Below are 16,321 nucleotides of genomic sequence, written 5' to 3'. Positions count from 1 at the left end.
ACTTTAAACAACCCCCCCCCTCCCTGAAACGCATCCTCCTCCTCATCATCACCACCACCACCACGATCATCATCACAGTTTGGGGATGCCAAACACCTAAAGGTGGCTACCGGATACTTCAGTCAGTTGGGAGGCCAGATGCGTTTCAGCCTCAGAGCAGATTTGATGAATGATTAAAGGGACCACATGCACCTAATCCCATGTAGAAAGCGGGACGCTCCTCCTCTGTGGCACCGTTGGTTAGTCGGAGGGAAAACAATGACGCTAGAGATGGCTCTTTGCTTTGCTGTGACAACCAATTACATAACGGGAGCTCTGTGGAGTGCTCCCATTAACATTCGCGTCCATTTCCCTCAAGAAAGCCTCAAACACATCACTACATGACCACTAAGCAGCGCATTTACGTCCAATAGCCTCATCTTAAGCCTTTAAACAGCACAAAATGTTACGTTTTCAGACTGATCCAAGTTTATATTCGTTATCAGATTTAGTCACTTCACGCATGGAAATAAACCCTTTACTACACCGCCATCGCCTACATATGAAACAGTATTAAATGAATTTTGATGCGCATTTTTGTGCTCAGAAAGCAGATTTGTTTTTTATGTAAGGTCTAATTTGTGCAACCCAGCTATTATTTTAAACAGAAAACAGCGATGCATAATTTCGCGACCTGGTCTGAAAACAGGACATTGGGTAGAGTAAACCCACATCAGACGAGTCAACAAAGCGCACAACATTAATTCAAGGTGAGGCGAGATGGACCGTCTTCCCCCCATGGCGTAAGCAAACAACGGTACATCATGTAACATGACGCATGAATAATTACAAACTGCAAAAGGCAAACAGCATCGCCTCTGAATTCTGCTGTACTCCGACGGGTTTTGCTGCATTGGAAGCAGCGGATGAAACGTTCGCCAACGTGATGGAGAGTGATGCAGATTTCTCCATCTCGCCCTTCGCTGAAAGGATGCTCTGCTTCTTATCCCTGCGATGCACGGACGTGGCGGCCAGTAAACACTTACCAGAGATGCTGCTCCTGGTCCTGCCCAGTACTGTCTGCTGCGAACCGGACCGTATTTCCCCCCTTGCAGTACAACAGAAGGTGACCCTGCGTTCTCCCTGCAAGACTCTGCATCCACGAGATCACGATGCACGCAGCAAGGGGGAGCTCCACGGCACAGGCGCGCGCTGGGGGGATGGCCCAGCTTTTACTCTCAATGGACAGCAGAAATAGACTGCAAAGGGGGGGAGTGGGGGGGGGACGAGTGAGTGTGCCAAAATCTAAAATCTCCTCCTAGCATGTAAACATATGGGAAGTAATACAAAACAGAATTATTAATTTTATGATTGTCAATTTTATGATTTTCTTTTTTCTTGCTATTTCTTTATTGTTATCGACGAATACTCTATTACTTAACTGGAACGACACATTGTTATTTATGATATAAAATAATTCGGAAGGAATGGATGAGGAGATGTGACTTGGACTTTCCAGCCAATGGAGTGATCACGTTGAGAGGAGGTGTCCCCCTCCCCTCTGCGGTGTAGGCCACGCCCACATCTCACTATGCCCGAAAGGAGGAGGGAAGGTGGGAAAGGAGTGTTTTTGTTCTGGCTACTGACTCATCCACTCAAGAACAAAAGAACGTTTTGCTCACCTGTTGAGTGTTCAATTTGCTCATTTCGAGTGGCTCACAAAAGTGATAGTGCTTCTTGAACCTGATCACTTTTTGCCTTACCATAGTCACAGAAGTCAGTGTGTTTTATTAGGATTTTACATGATGGATAAACACAGTTTAGCGGAAGACAATAGGGGTGTTCCAAATTATTTGACAAATAAAAAGTTGAATCCGAGTCAATATTTTCCACTGCAAACACAGCTGCAAGGAGTTCCTCTATTATTTTGCCAGCTTGCACATCTACAAACTGAGACTTTTGTCCATTCTTCTTTTCAGCAGTCAGATTGGAGGAAGCAGCTGTGAAGTGAATCTTAGTCTTCAAGTCATCCAATAAGACCACTTTATCTATTAGATCAGGTTTATTTACTTATGTTAGCTTAAGATCATTGTTCTGCTGAAGGGGAACTGTTGCCCCAGTTTTAAGTCTTTCACAGCATCAACTGTCATGTATTTAGCTTCATCCATTTTTTAGTCCAAATTCTTTGGTTGAGGGGAGTTGGTGCCTACCTTCAGCCAACATTGAGTGAGAGGCAGGGTACGAACAGGTCGCCAACTCATCACAGGCCAACACAGAGACACAGGAGAAACAATCATGCCCACACTCTCACACCAAAAGGCAGTGTAGAAAGGCCAGTTAATCTGATGGCCGTATGTTTGGACTGTAGGAGGAAGCCATGATTCACAGATATTCAGGGAGAACATGCAAACACCATGCAGAAAGATCACAGGACCTTCTTGCTGTAAGACGATAGCGCTCCACTGTTCCAAAAAGACCAAATCTGTGGAGTTTGACTATAACAGGTAAACCCGTAATTCTAATTACTTAGTTTTATATATCTAAAAAATTTACATTATACAATGTTAGGCATCCTTCACACAATATTCACACAGTATATAGATATACTGATCCTCGTTTACATGTTTCATTGCTATTTCTGAGGTGCAGCTTCCACTGAAACAAGGCATCCTGTCAAAGCCATTCAGCATCAAACAGGATGAAGAGAGGGGGGAGTTTTCTTCTGCAGATTGGAGGCCATTGCAGACCTTAAACTAGATCAGATGATGTTTTTTTTTTCTTATGCAGATTGGCTCAAGTGCAAATAAACTACCACCAGCAAAAATTGTTTATCTAATAGCTTGGGTTAATATCTGAAAAACGAAGTGTACATGGTTTATCACACATTTACATACAATAAACACAATCTCAGGTGAATGATAAAATATAAGTAAAATATATATTACATATCTCTATTGTGTGGGAAAAACCCACTATTATTAACATATGGATTACATGTCATTCATACGAGAAAACGACACACAAATTAAACCTTTTTTTAAAAATACTAACATAGTTTCAACATATTTCCTTAAAAATATATTTAATAATTTCCGTAAGCGTAGTGACATCTACTGGCCAATTACAAACAGTGCAGAAAAAAAAACAAAACAAAACCCAGAGAGGCTGGAGAACTATCAAGACTTCTTCAAATGATTACAGAAAGTCTTACGTTTTTGTCCTCTTACTCCATCTTCTTCTTAAACTTCTTTATTAGCTATCAGATTAAATTTTCTTGTTTAAATGTAAAAGACAAAAATTAGTTTTGAAAATAAATACTATGTATCGGACAATACTCTTGTATTTTCTAATGGTTGAACCGGCAAAGAGGTCTTTTAACAGTAATGGAAACACAAGCGTGATTTACACAGATTCCTTATCTCACAAGGTTTTGTTGAAAAAGTGGACAATTAGGACACAGTTGAAGAAATAATGTACTGACACTGTAAAAGACCTCTTTAGCGTTTCAAGCATGTATCTCTTTGGTTTAGACTTTTCTAACAAGAGTCATTGCAATGGCACTCAATTGAGGCCTGATACATGGATTTTTTTTATTTCTTCAATTTTCTCTTTTTATATTCATCAACTTATTTAATGATCGTTTTTGTACATCACTTTGGTGCAGTTTTAAACTTGCGCTATATAAATAAATTTGACATTGACAACATAGTTGTGCCTTCATAAAGCTGTTGAAACAATCCTGGTATCTCTCTTCATCAGAACTAGCAACTGAAAGCCTGATTAAGGTATTTTATCTACGTGATTTTTCTGGTTAAACCTGTCAACACAACCTTTTTCCAAAGCAAAAAGATTATGAGATTAATGTTTTACATAATTCCACTGACCCTTGTGGTTTACTTGTCTGAGGAAGTTAAATATAACTGTAAAAGTGGAAGTTATAAAACTATTTGATCTGAACCAGCACAGTTTGATCATTAAACAATGTAGATGAGAAGCAGTACTGTGCTCAAGGCTGTTGGTTTGCACTCTTTGCTTTTATCTTAAATTTATTTATTTATTTATTTATTTATTTATTTATTTATTTATTTTCAGATTGGTGTGGGGAAAATTATTTTGACAGTCATTGGGGGGAAAAATCCAGAAAGATCTGGGGAGAAAATCTCTTGGGGTCTGCAAAAGACTTAAGATTGGGGGAAAATCACATTCAACAGCTAAAGCACATCAGAGCTAAAATGGAGTTTCAAGTGTGCCAAAAACATTTGTCTATGTTCATACTTGCAGTTGGAGTCTCATAAAATAGTAGGTTTAATAAATTAGACCTAAGTCCGATTGAAAACTGATCCAATCTGACCGTGCTGAAATATTTTGTGGAAAAGAATGGGCAAAGATTTCAGTCTCTAGATGGGGGGTGGGTACGAAATTACATATCGGTTATCATATATCATTTCCTTCCACATTAATACTTTGTGTTGGTCCATGATGAAGAATCCAAATAAAAATACATCGAGTTAAAATCACTTTTACTTTTCGTTGCTTCGTGTGAGATCAGTGCTTTTATTCTGAAGGGTTCAAACCGGAAGCTCTTACAATGTTGTCACTGGCAGTGAAGGGTCGTCTGTAGCTGGGGAACGTCAAGTCTTACAGGAAAGAAGGCTTTTTATTCTTCAGAGTGAGTAAGAATTTAGCTAAAATGAGCAGAACACGTTAGAGCAGGTCGTGTATTTAGTCTTACTGACCGAGCAAATTATATTTATCGCAGTTTAATCACCTTTTTTGCGCAATGCTGCAGGAAACTCACCATCAAGGTACAGCAGCTAAACAGACATTATTTGTAGCGTTTAAGACACTTTCATCACAGCAGTCAGGTGAGGCGTAAAGGTGACATTTTAGTTATAGTTAAGGAATGCATTGGTTTAGATGGGGTGCCTTTTTTTTAACAAGTGCTAATTGTGGCAAAATGAGTAAAATACGGCTTGCTAACATTGGCCCGTTTAGTCATTTAATCATTAGTTTCAGCAACATGGCTGGTTCTCTTACTCCCAAATCTTCCTCTTTCTATTTATTTTACGCTTTCCTTGCCACACACACAGCTGTGTACAGACCATTTCCATTTTGTGCTTCCTTAGATCGCTCGCTGATTAGGGAGGGCAGTGATACCATGTGGAAGTCACATGAACGACGAGGATGAGGCATAAACAAGGGGGCAGCCTGACGACAGAGCCGCTGCAACACAGTGTCAGCCAACAGGAGGAGGAGGAGGGGGGACTGGTGCCTGTACAAAGATCCCACACACAAGCAGGCCCCCTGTGGCCCTTTTCCCCTTGAACGTTAATTAGGATGAACAGCACTACCACTCAGCCCCCTGCCCACAAAGATGGGGCTGTGGCGGTGAGCTATGTGCTGGTGCCATTCCTTCTTATAACTATTGCTGGAATTGCTACAGCTTTGGTAAGTAGCTCATCAGAATCGGTGACATTAGAGACTTGGAAAGATGCAGCTCTCATGCCCTTTTTTTTTATTGTATTTTGTTTGTTCTAGATTATATGTCTGCGTAGGAAGAGGAGGTGAGAACAAACTTGGGGTATTGATTAGCTGGCACCCCCCCTTACTTCCTCAGTGGGACCCATTGATTTCATGATGCGCTTTGCCTTCTGCCCTAGGATCGACAGACTTCGGCATCAGCTGTTACCTGTTTACACATATGACCCTGCAGAGGAGCTTCATGAAGTTGAACAGGAGCTTTTGTGGAGAGAAGAGGACACAAGGGTAGGAGACGCAAACTCTCAGTGACGGTGTCCTTTGTTAATTAAAGGAAAGGTGATTACTACGATATCCGATGAGGAACATCTTTAGTTGTATTCTTGTAAATCCAGAGTGAAAACATTTCTATCGGTAAAACCACCATTTTTCACTCTGTATTTGCGGAGCTGGTCTTTGACAGTGTAAAAACATACCCACTGTTGTCTTTAGTTGCAACATTTAGCTTTAGACTTCTGCAGTTCCTCAAATGGCACGCACCTTCCCCTTTTACAAATTTAAATCTAAATGCAACAAGCAACACAACAATAGCAGGCAGTATTGTTTCATCACAGCTTTTTCTTTCAAGTTCAAACTAAAATCTCTTTATCCCTGCCCACAAGTAACCTTTGACTTGTGTTGGAGTCAATTCAGTTCGTCATCCGTGGACGTGTTGTTTTTACAGGGTCTTAAAAAGAACAGTAAACGACGTATAAAATGTACTTTCAGCAGTTTGAGGACAAGTGTAGAAAAACTTTGGATTTCCTGAATTCAAGTTGTGTTTTATTTATAGGACCATAAATTGGATTCAGAGTATCTTTGTGTAATCTAAATAAGGTCACAGTTGGCCCTGAGTTTAAAGTTTTAGCCTTAAGTATCTAATATTGTTTAGATACTGATTCTAGCGGTTGTACTTCAGTTGATGGAAAATAGTTTTATTTGCACTATTTTGTTTTTAGTTGGTCCTTGAAACATACAGATAACTAGATAAAAGTTATACTAATTATCAGAATTTAAAGTATTCAGATCTAGGTCTATGCTTAATATTTGGTGCACCAAATGATATAAATGTATGCATTCTTAGGATTTATGTAGCTTCCGGAACTATGTATCTGTCCTATGTGTAAGTGCATGATATCTCCTAAATAATTTTACTTGTACTTCTTTCAACCCTGTATTATGCTTTTAGATTTCATATTTGCTACTCTGTGATAATCCACTTGTGATGCACAGTCAAGTTGCAACTCTACGTGGATTTAGGAGTTACGCTAAAGCTGATCTATAACAGCCTGCAAAATTGAGTTGATTTTCAAAATGTACTTGTTCTAAAAAATTTCCTGAGAAACGCAAAAATGGTAATTGATTTACACAGCGTTACTTTTCCTCATGTAAATTGTACTCATCTCCTAGCCTTATGTCAATAGATTCAAGAAAAAAATTGTATTGTCATTTTCACTGCTACCACTGCTGCATTGAGTCGAGTTGAACACTAGATGGTGATAGAGAGTTGCTCTTTAAGACATTGCAATATTGCATCGCTTTCAGTTTCTCATGTAAGACGTCAAGTGCCCAGACAGAAAACTGTTCAGCATTTACGTCTTTTGTTAAAGATGCCGTTTATTCTCCTAAATTTGTTGATGTCCAGTATGTTTTTAAACAAAAGCTGAAATCTGCAACATGGATCGTTCCCTTTTGGTCAAAAACTTCTTCGTCGAGCTCAGAGGAGATTTGCACATACTCACTGGAAACCTGTGAGTTGGTTAATCTGTTCTGCTGTGTTTCATGTGCACAGATTGTGCAAGGCTGGGCAAGAAGCTATCAGCAGCAGCAACCTCTTCTGTCCAAAGATGCGACTGCTTGACGACAGCTCAGCCTGGCGCAGGATGCTGAGGAGCGAGAAGACAACCTTCAAACTCAAATATTGGCCCGTCTTTTAACTCATCTGTCACATTTGCTCTGTTTTGCTGCTGTTGCCTTTATCCCAGATTACATCGGGCGATTTAAGAGCCAAAGAGAAGAAGTACTTGTTACTTATTTATTGGAAATTATTTATTCAAATACATTTTTACTGTCGTACTCTGCGGCACCAAAGTCTGGCAAGGCGGAAGACAAAGCCTCTTGTGCATTTGGTGTTTTGTTTACATTCTTAATGCTGTTGTGGGCAGCTTGTGGCAAGCAGCCTTGTTCCTGTGGGTTGCAGTAGGCATCCGTACCGCTCACATAACTTGCTGCCTGCGTTCACTGTGGTAGGGCTGCGAATGTTATGTACTAGTTAAACATCAGCACTCAGATCTGGCGTGTGCAGAGGTTGTTTGCAGAGCAATAGCGGCTTCTTTGATGAGACGCTTTTACGATTACAAACGCAAAGCCCCATATTGATCAGGTGAAAGTTGATAAAGAAAGCTTGGTTTCATTTCTGTTTCATTTCTTTAAAAAAAAAAAAAAAAACTTAAAATATCCTTTCGTTTTCTTGCTTTGAACCGCTGCCTTGGAAAGCTTTATTTTATTTTGTCCTGCTTTGCCAAATCCTGTGACTCTTAACAATGGCATGAGATGCAAAAAATCAGGAGCAAATAACACCAGCTTCCTCCCAGCTCTTAAATGAGTTGTGACTGGATCTGAAAATATGTCCTGTCTTCGAGGCATGGCACCAGAGAATTTACGTCTGGCTGAAAGATCTGCTCAGATGAATTCCATACGTCTGACTGTTTCCAGCACTCAGGAAACCTTTTACACATTATAAACTTTTGCCTTTCATTTGTTGAATGTAAACTAAACTGTGGGTCTGTCTGTGTTTATGGAAGGTTTCGCAGTTCTGGAATTTGGAGCCTTTACATTTTTCATGCTTGTCAGGTTTCTCTTTTTAATCATATAGAAACCTTAAGTGCACCACTCAAAGTCCTTCATACATCTTACCTGGAATGACTTGCATCTAAGAATCCAACTTTAGGTGACACTTTTTGTCTATGTACTATTGCTGTGATGTTGGGATTCTTTTCTTCTCCTTGAATGCAGTTCTGGACAATTGTTGAAAATGTCAGTAATTCTAATAAAGTGAAACTGATATTACAGGTTAGTGTATTTTAAGCTTTTTATTTTTACAACTATAACTGTGGAAAACCCCCCATTTTAGTGGCTCATAAAATATTACATGGGTGTAGGTCATGCAATCAGATTAGATCATTATGAAGCAGATTGTTCACATTTGTTCAGGTGGATGAGGTATGCAACTCATGTGCAGGGATAAAACGATTACTGAGTTTAATGACCGTGGTAATGGTGAAACTTACTGAAAATCAGTGCTACAGCCAGATGCAGTTACAGTACCTTTCAAACTAGTCTGTTGCAGTTCCTAGCACAAGTCAGTAAACAGAAGACAAGGGTTAGACCTCTAGACTAACTCCAAAAGGTTTTGTTTTTGAAGAGGAGACTGTTAAACAGGCTGAGTGCACAGTAATCAAAACAAGATGGAAAGTTAAGTGGAAGGAAAAACTGGAGTTTTCCTTATGTGCAAACCATATTCCTAAAAGTAAACAAAGCTACCTGTACCACCAAGTAAGGAATCTGCATAATTCCAAATTCTAAATAATTTGGTATGGTTTAAAATCATTGGGATCCACCTTTTGCTTTTAAAAATATTGTAATACAACTTATTTCTTTTGAACAAGAGTTCAAATTAGGGGGCAAAAGTACACTAAACATGACAAAAATGACAAAGAAAGTTCTCTTTATTGTCCATTTCTGATACAAATTGTAGGGCACCATAGAAATATAGACATTGTACATTTATATAGGTGTACATTAAAAAGCATGATCCCATCCTATTGAGTTTACAGTATATAAATCAACAAATGCATGATTTAAAGAGAAATGTCTAGATACAGTTGTGTAGTTGGAAGGGGACAAAGACAAGAGACCGTACGACTTGAATGAAAACGATAAGAGCAGCTCTGTGCGTTAATGCAGAACGCACGGCGCCTGACTGAACAGTGAAGAGTGCCTAGTCTACACAAACTCGCATTTGTCCATGAAAATCCAACATTTCAGTGCAGAAGAAAAAAAATAAAAATAAAAACACACCTGCTAGTCTACCACAGTCAGCGAACACAATTGTTGAGCTGACAGGTCTCCCTGACTTGCTTCACACATTTAAAAACCTGTCTGCAAAGTCTGGCGCACAATTACATTTTACACCTAGTCAACATGATCAAAAAGATGAAAAAAAAAAAAAAAAGAAAAACTTTACTCTTGTCAGAGGTTACATTAAAAATAGAAAAACCAGTTGAATGCAATCATAAGGTGAAGTAAGCTGTTAAAATTGAGGTATGAGAATCCAGGCTTTGTTTTGCCTGTTTGCAGTTTTCCGGGGTTTTGTAACTGAGGTTGTAGCAGCTTAAGTGTGTGGGGGGGAGGAAAAAACCCAGTTAAGTGTACTGTGGATACAGGTTCCCTGACAACGGCGGGGGGGTGGGGGGGGGAGAAAAAAAAATGTAGTTGACACAACACACTTCTTCAGACGATTAAGGAAAGTAGGGTTACCGTTACGTTACTAAGTGAGGAAGAAGCTAGATTAAGCAGTGATGGCTAAATGGAATGAGAAATAAAAAATGTACAGCCCTGTTGGATAGTAGTGCCACCAACTATCCACTATTACAATCATACTCCATGTTTGACCAATTGCAGTGATCGAGTGAGCGCATGAGGGAGAAGGAGAAGGGGGGGGGAAAGTAACCGCATTTGTAAAAGCTCCCTGAAGAAACGACAGATTACTTTTCAGCCTAAAACTCTTTCTAAAAATATACCAAAAAGAATTGTTATAAAACACAAAAAGCAGCACACTCATGGTTTCTCTTAAATGGTATATAACCCAGAGGAACAAACTGCAAGTCTGATCAGAGTATTTCGATGAAAACAAAAAAACAAAACCATCAAACTTACTTTACATCTCCCCACTACATGCAAAAAGGACTGAGAATGTTTTAAGCGCCTCTAAAATCTACACTGCTCTACAGGAAAAAGCGGTCAGGTGGAAGATGCCCAGATCTGTCCAGAGTTTGGAAAAAAATTTAAAAATAATGGATGAACTCGACACGAAACGGACACCTCTACCATCAGTAACCTATGCTCATCCTAAATGCTGAAGCTCGTCTCCGTCTAGAATACAATGCAAAGGATAGGTTAACCACTTCACTCACATGTAACAAAACTAAACAGCAAATGGGTAAAAATTTACCTTTGTCCAATACAAAAACAAGAAAGTCTATATGTTCTACTATCGCAGATGCAATAAATGACACTAAGCAGAGGAAACATGTCCCAACGGTCTTTAGGGGAGACTAAAACAACCCAGGCTCTTCAGAGCACACCTTGTCCAGTATAAAAGACTTGTGATAACATGACATGTAGAAGGGCTGTTACCTGTCATGTAATGCTTAGATCTATGCTTGATCAAGTCCATTTTGTTTAAATCCAGTGCTGCTGCATGATAAATGTACTGTGTTAACCCCGCCCTTTGACAAAGGGGAGGGCTTTGTCGTGAACAGTGGTCAAGTGGTGGCACTGGTGTTGATACAGCCCAGTTTCTGGATAACAGTAAGTCAGTATGTAGAGTGAGGTAGCATGTATTGAATTACTGGTCATCTTCCTCCTCCTCTTCCTCAGATGATTCTTGGGATGCTTTTTCCTCCTCCTTCTGTGACAGAAAAAGTAAAGTCAGACTTTCTGCATGCGCCCACAACATACAGAGACAAAAGAAAATGCCTGTGACGCGGCGTAAACAATCGCTGCCTGTGATTCATGCCCCAGTGTGACTGTTTTTGTCAAGTGCCAACTTGGTTAAAAGAAATTAAATAAGTGTTATTTGACAAACCACTATGGCATGAAAAAGCACCCAGGGGAAGGGTGAAGCATCTGTAGTGAAAAGTGATTCATCACCGGTGAGTCACAATGAACCATCCTGTTTTTTTTTTTTTCTTCCACTCATTTACTCCAAGTTATTCATTCATAAAAAAAAAGGAACAAAAAAAAACATGGGTGGGCCATGTTAAGGAGGGGACTTTTGGGTCACTCCTCACTATGACTAATGCCATCCAGATACCTTCTGGAGTTCATCCAAACAAGTGATGCACATCACAACGTTACTACGAAACCTCAAATTCTTGCCTAAGGCCACAGATACTGTGAATAAAATCCCTACATGTTGGCACAATCAGGTCCAGACTTGCAATAAAGAAACGGCCGGTCTGCATGAATGAAACCCCAATTCACTTGGCTTCTTAAAAAGGAACGTCACCCACCAGACAGTCATACCAATCACTCGCCTGGGACTGTAATGGTTTAGGGCAGCGCTTGTGTTAATGTTAATTCTATCTGGTCAATTTTAACTGCTGCCAATTTGTACCTACTGTCTTATATTTGTTTTATACATGTAAAACATTTCGTACCCATATGTTTGTTCTTGATTGTAGTTACATTTTGTGCCAAAAATACTTAAGTTTAAATCTGTTTAGTCCAATCTTAAAGGGGCAGTATTATCACAATAACCGCTACCTTCAGTCGTTATAAAAATGCGGTCTATATCATACATAACTTGAAGAAATTTGACCTGTCTCTTTAAGAAACTTCTGCTCTTTCCAACAATCTGTCTTCAGGAAGTCATCACAACAGCGCTGCTCTATCAACCTTTTTAAAAAAAGTGTTTAACCAGTGTTGCACTGGGAAGTAGCTCCTATAATGAGCTCAGCAGATGCACAGTTCCACCAGGTGATTGCCAATTGCTGCTGGCTAGTTTGAAGGAGTTGAGTAGGAGAGTCACGAGGGGAAGAGTGCTCCGACAGAAGCTCGGAAACTGCAGCTCTGAGGAGGAGCTGTGCCATCGAAGGAGGTGGTTGGTTGCAAAGGGAGTTTAAAGACTTTCTTAAACTTGTACAAAAGAATCAAGGCAACACTCCATGTATGTTTTTGATGAGAGACTAACATAATATTATATAAAGCTAAAAGAAAGTTGATTTTGCATAAGTCTGCCTCTAAAAAAATGTTACTTTGAAACGTGTGTTACTTGCTAGTGTCATTCATTTTGCTTTGGATCCCTGTTCAGGGCAACCGACTAGCAATAACAGATCTGAACCCTTGAGCAAACCAACATATTTAAACGGGAAGATACTTATTAGAGTCATAAACTCAGATTTGAGCAGCAAACTTGCCTCCTTCTTGGGTCGTCCCCTGCGTTTTCCTCCTGCAGGTGAGGCTCCCGCACCTTTCTGTGAAAGAAAACCGCACAAAGCCACCAAGGCTGTTAGAAGGTTCTCACCATCAAGTTGTAGAGTTACAGGCTTGAGCACAAAACAAATTTGCTATAGCACATCGCCTCTAGGTGGCAGTGGAAGCACTACAACTGGACAGATAGAAAGGGGGCATCGGGTTCATTGGCTATTATCTGGAAGGCCGACGGGAACTGCACACAGGGCACTCCAGTTCGCTGGCCACCTGGTCCAAGGCGCAGAGACAGCTGGTGAAACCGAGCAGAGACACAAACCCTCCGTTGCTCCTAAACCTATATCAGTGCACACGCATGTGTGCGTCTCCTGAACTCCCTCCATTCCTCGCTTTCCCATAGATAGCAGCAAGCGAGAGCACACAGGGGAGCTGGAAGAGTTGGGGCGAAGGAAGAGGGGAAAAAAAAATCTGTTGTTGCTATGGAGACGACGGGCAGTGAAGAACTAGGGCTGTGTGCCTGCTGGAGGCAGAGGGGGCGCTCAGTGTCAGCCTGGAAACAGTCTTGTGGCCGCTGCACCTGCACCGCACAGTGCATGTGACAAGCTGCAGGAAGCTGGAGGACAGGATGCACCGAGTGAGCATCATCACCCCCGCCCTCTCCTCCGCCATCTTCCATGCAGCTATAGCCCCCCCCCCCATCTCCTACCAACCCAAGGGTAAAGCAGCAAATCAAGATTCTTTACAGAGGGAAGCAGTCGCTGACACCATTAGGTGGTAGCCAAAAAAAAAATATATAAAAATCAACAGCCTGACATCCTTTAGACGGATGAGGTTAGCTGCTGCTACAAGCACTCCTTAACCAAAAGGGATCTGGAGTTTCAAACAGGAAGGGCTTATTCTAGAAAAAAGAAATAGATACATCAACTGCCATCTGCGACATCTTTCTGTATACTTTCAGTTGCAGCTGAAACTCCCAGTCTGAGGAGACTTACTTTGCCCTTGCCACCAGTCGTCTTATTTTTGCTCCCCTTTGGTCGCCCTCGGGGCCTCTTTGGAGTTGGGGACCCACTTGCCTCCTGAAAGCAAACAGGTTGAAATTAACAAACAAGAACACACATGAAAAACGTAAGAACGTTCACAGTCTTCTCATTTGAAGACTAAAAGTTCCTTGCCACAAAGGAGCTCAAACAAAGTCAAACACTTCAATGCACTTCACAGAATTGAAACAAAAACTACTTAACACTCTGATAGGCATTTAGGGAAATACCATCACCTTGTACAGCTAGGTGAATTCGGCGTGGCATGACTCATCCTTTCATGCGTACCTTGTGGTTAGAAGCCGTGTCACAGCCGACTTGTCTACTGTTGCATTTCTGGAGTGTTTATCACCACAGCTCTTAGCAACAGAGGAACTCAATAGTAAAACACAGCAGGCTGAGGGACATCTATATGATCCACTCTGCGCTTCGCCTCTGCTATGTCATGCATCACAGTGAGGGAGCTGGGGTGGGCCTGGAGTGTGGAGTAGTGGGGAGGGGGGGTTAAAACCAGTTTAAAGGTGTTGGGTTACTGGTTGCTTGCAAACCAGGGAGGAAGTTTATTGTAAACCTCTCCACTGATAAGCAACTGAACAAATGGTCACAAGGCTGTCCTGGAGCTGGCCCATCTAGATTCATTTCAGTCTTCACCTCAGGAGGACACGGACATGTATGAGCCTTTTACCTGCAATAGTATCTGCAGGAGCATCAGATGCAACAGATGGCAACTGAGGGGGTTATTTTGGTTATCTGCAAATAAGACATGGAAATCTATTTGGAGGTCTTATTACATAAGCCTTGTTCTGGTGCGAATGAGGTTAGTAGTAGTAGGACATGCAAACGAGGCAGAGCAGGTAGGAGTAAAGGGACAATACTTACATCTGAGGATTTTACCTGCGGCTGCTTACGGGGTCTTCCACGCCCTCTCTTCTCTGCCCCCTCCTTGTCTTTCGTTGAGACTGTCCCCTTGTCGCTCATGTTTGCTTAGCTTTTCAACCTATGCAATAAAAAATATATCACACTGGTTGGCCTTGGTGAGACGAGGCGTCGAGTATGCACACAAAACATGTAGAAATGAGGAGTAGTCGAGCCACTAAACTCACTGACCGCAACAACAAACCCAAATGACCGACCTAACCGCGCACTGTTTAACTCAATTAATCCGCGCTTATTTCCAGCTCTATTTTTGTCTCATCGGCGCGCTGCTACACAAGAGGTTTACGGCAAAAACAGATTGCACGATACTGAAAGGACACAACCTGCAAATGACTATTGCATACCCCTGTACTAAACCATGCTTAGAGGCCTCGTTATTCCCCCCCTCTTTGCTGTAGCTGCCGTACCCCCACGATCAGGCCTGTGCACACAGAACTATCTCACAGCAGGTCTGCACGCCGTGGCCGCGGAGAGATCCGCCAACACACACAATGGCTGCTGTGTGCTAGTTTGCATTTGCAAGCTAGGAGCCCCGGCTGAATGCTCGCTCGGATTTTTCTAAAATGGCACTGAGGATTCAAGCGGAGGAGGCGGCCGCTCAGCGGCTAAAACCCCGAGCCGAAGCAACAAAAGGCGGCTTCACGTTGAGCGCGTGCAGCCTTCTCCCGCCGGAGCTAGGGGCTCTTTGTAAAAATAATAATAATAAAACGCTGCATTGAATAATTTCTAGCTTAGCACATCTCCTTTTATGCACCCACCTCTATTTCCACGGATTTATCGCCTCCGTCTTAAAATTAAAGCCGAATTGTTTTCCTTTAAGCACTAGCTGGTTTGTATGCGGCTAACCGGTTAAATAGCCGATCATAGGCTACAGCTTTTATTCGTCAGATAACACACAGCCCGCCCATTTAAACCCCAGCTCATGCAGCTTTAAAACAGCAATGACTTAAAATAAAATAGTTGCTTTTTTTAACTATATTTTTTTTAAAATAAAAAAAATATATATTATATATTTTTACCAGCAGGACGAGGAGTTTAATCCAACGGCATTCAATACAACGCACGTGCGGGTTCTCTCTTGCAGATAAAGGAAAAAAGGCGCCGGACAGGAGGAGTTTTTGGACAATTTAAAGAGCCGCCCTCAGGGGGAGCAGGAATACTGGAGGGCGGAGATATGATAAATGGGCCACCAACAGTACGACGAAACCCAACCCCCTCCCACTTTACTGCTCATTGATTCTTTACATTTTCCAGGTTTAATCACATAACACCAAACAGATGTGCAAGAAGTTGTAGACTGAAAAAAGGAAATGAAACAGAAACAGAACGGTTATGTTTTATTATTTCCGGAGTGAATGCTATTTAAAATTGCATGCATTTGCCTAAAATTACATTCCACAGTCTCCAACCATGAACTATGACCTCCCCCAATGTAAACAGGAGCTGACTCAGAGAGAGTGGTCTGCTTCTCTGCTCAGGTGAGAAAAAAAAAGAAAAGATGCTGCACAAAATGTGATAGATCAATTTCCCCCCTTTGCTAATTCCCATATAACTTCATACCCATTGCCATTTTGCCCCTTCTTAATAATCTGTTGTATCTTTAAGTAAACTATCTCTCATACCTTGCTAATTACAAC

At 41.2% G+C, this 16,321-nt stretch overlaps 2 protein-coding genes across 5 annotated transcripts; one reads left to right on the top strand and one right to left on the bottom strand.

Annotated features, from left to right (window-relative positions):
* The first annotated feature begins 4,557 nt into the window (after nt 1-4,557).
* On the top strand, nt 4,558-8,567 carry smim29 (small integral membrane protein 29). Its single transcript, XM_014981680.2, has 5 exons — nt 4,558-4,648; nt 5,106-5,427; nt 5,518-5,543; nt 5,640-5,745; nt 7,289-8,567. The coding sequence occupies exons 2-5, from the start codon at nt 5,317-5,319 to the stop codon at nt 7,355-7,357; spliced, it is 312 nt and encodes a 103-aa protein (XP_014837166.1). The 5' UTR covers nt 4,558-4,648; nt 5,106-5,316; the 3' UTR covers nt 7,358-8,567.
* A 639-nt stretch (nt 8,568-9,206) lies between these two features.
* On the bottom strand, nt 9,207-15,824 carry hmga1a (high mobility group AT-hook 1a). 4 transcript variants are annotated; one of them, XM_014981681.2, is made up of 5 exons: nt 15,704-15,824; nt 14,628-14,745; nt 13,704-13,787; nt 12,699-12,755; nt 9,207-11,188 (listed from the first exon to the last, which is right to left on the bottom strand). In XM_014981681.2, exons 2-5 carry the CDS (start codon nt 14,724-14,726, stop codon nt 11,126-11,128), a joined length of 303 nt encoding a protein of 100 aa, XP_014837167.1. In that variant the 5' UTR covers nt 14,727-14,745; nt 15,704-15,824; the 3' UTR covers nt 9,207-11,125. The 4 variants fall into 4 exon arrangements, with proteins under 4 accessions (XP_014837167.1, XP_087863335.1, XP_014837169.1 ...); XM_088007209.1 differs by having other exon boundaries at nt 9,207-11,185; XM_014981683.2 differs by having other exon boundaries at nt 14,643-14,745.
* Between the last annotated feature and the right edge of the window lie 497 nt (nt 15,825-16,321).

The sequence above is a fragment of the Poecilia mexicana genome, unplaced genomic scaffold (genome assembly GCF_051168715.1).
Source record: "Poecilia mexicana isolate PSO_F unplaced genomic scaffold, ASM5116871v1 scaffold_7, whole genome shotgun sequence".
NCBI classification, from domain to species: domain Eukaryota; kingdom Metazoa; phylum Chordata; class Actinopteri; order Cyprinodontiformes; family Poeciliidae; genus Poecilia; species Poecilia mexicana.
Note: the sequence above shows the minus strand (reverse complement) of the source record. Positions and strands in the feature narration are given on the sequence as shown.

Coding starts and splice junctions, on each gene's coding strand:
- smim29 (XM_014981680.2), top strand. CDS start 5,317: ATGAACAGCACTACCACTCAGCCCCCTGCCCACAAAGATGGGGCTGTG. Junction 5,428..5,517: donor CTGGAATTGCTACAGCTTTG/GTAAGTAGCTCA, acceptor TGTTTGTTCTAG/ATTATATGTCTGCGTAGGAA. Junction 5,746..7,288: donor GGAGAGAAGAGGACACAAGG/GTAGGAGACGCA, acceptor TCATGTGCACAG/ATTGTGCAAGGCTGGGCAAG.
- hmga1a (XM_014981681.2), bottom strand. CDS start 14,726: ATGAGCGACAAGGGGACAGTCTCAACGAAAGACAAGGAGGGGGCAGAG. Junction 13,788..14,627: donor CGCAGGTAAAATCCTCAGAT/GTAAGTATTGTC, acceptor GTTTGCTTTCAG/GAGGCAAGTGGGTCCCCAAC. Junction 11,189..12,698: donor GGGGACGACCCAAGAAGGAG/GCAAGTTTGCTG, acceptor TTTCTGTCACAG/AAGGAGGAGGAAAAAGCATC.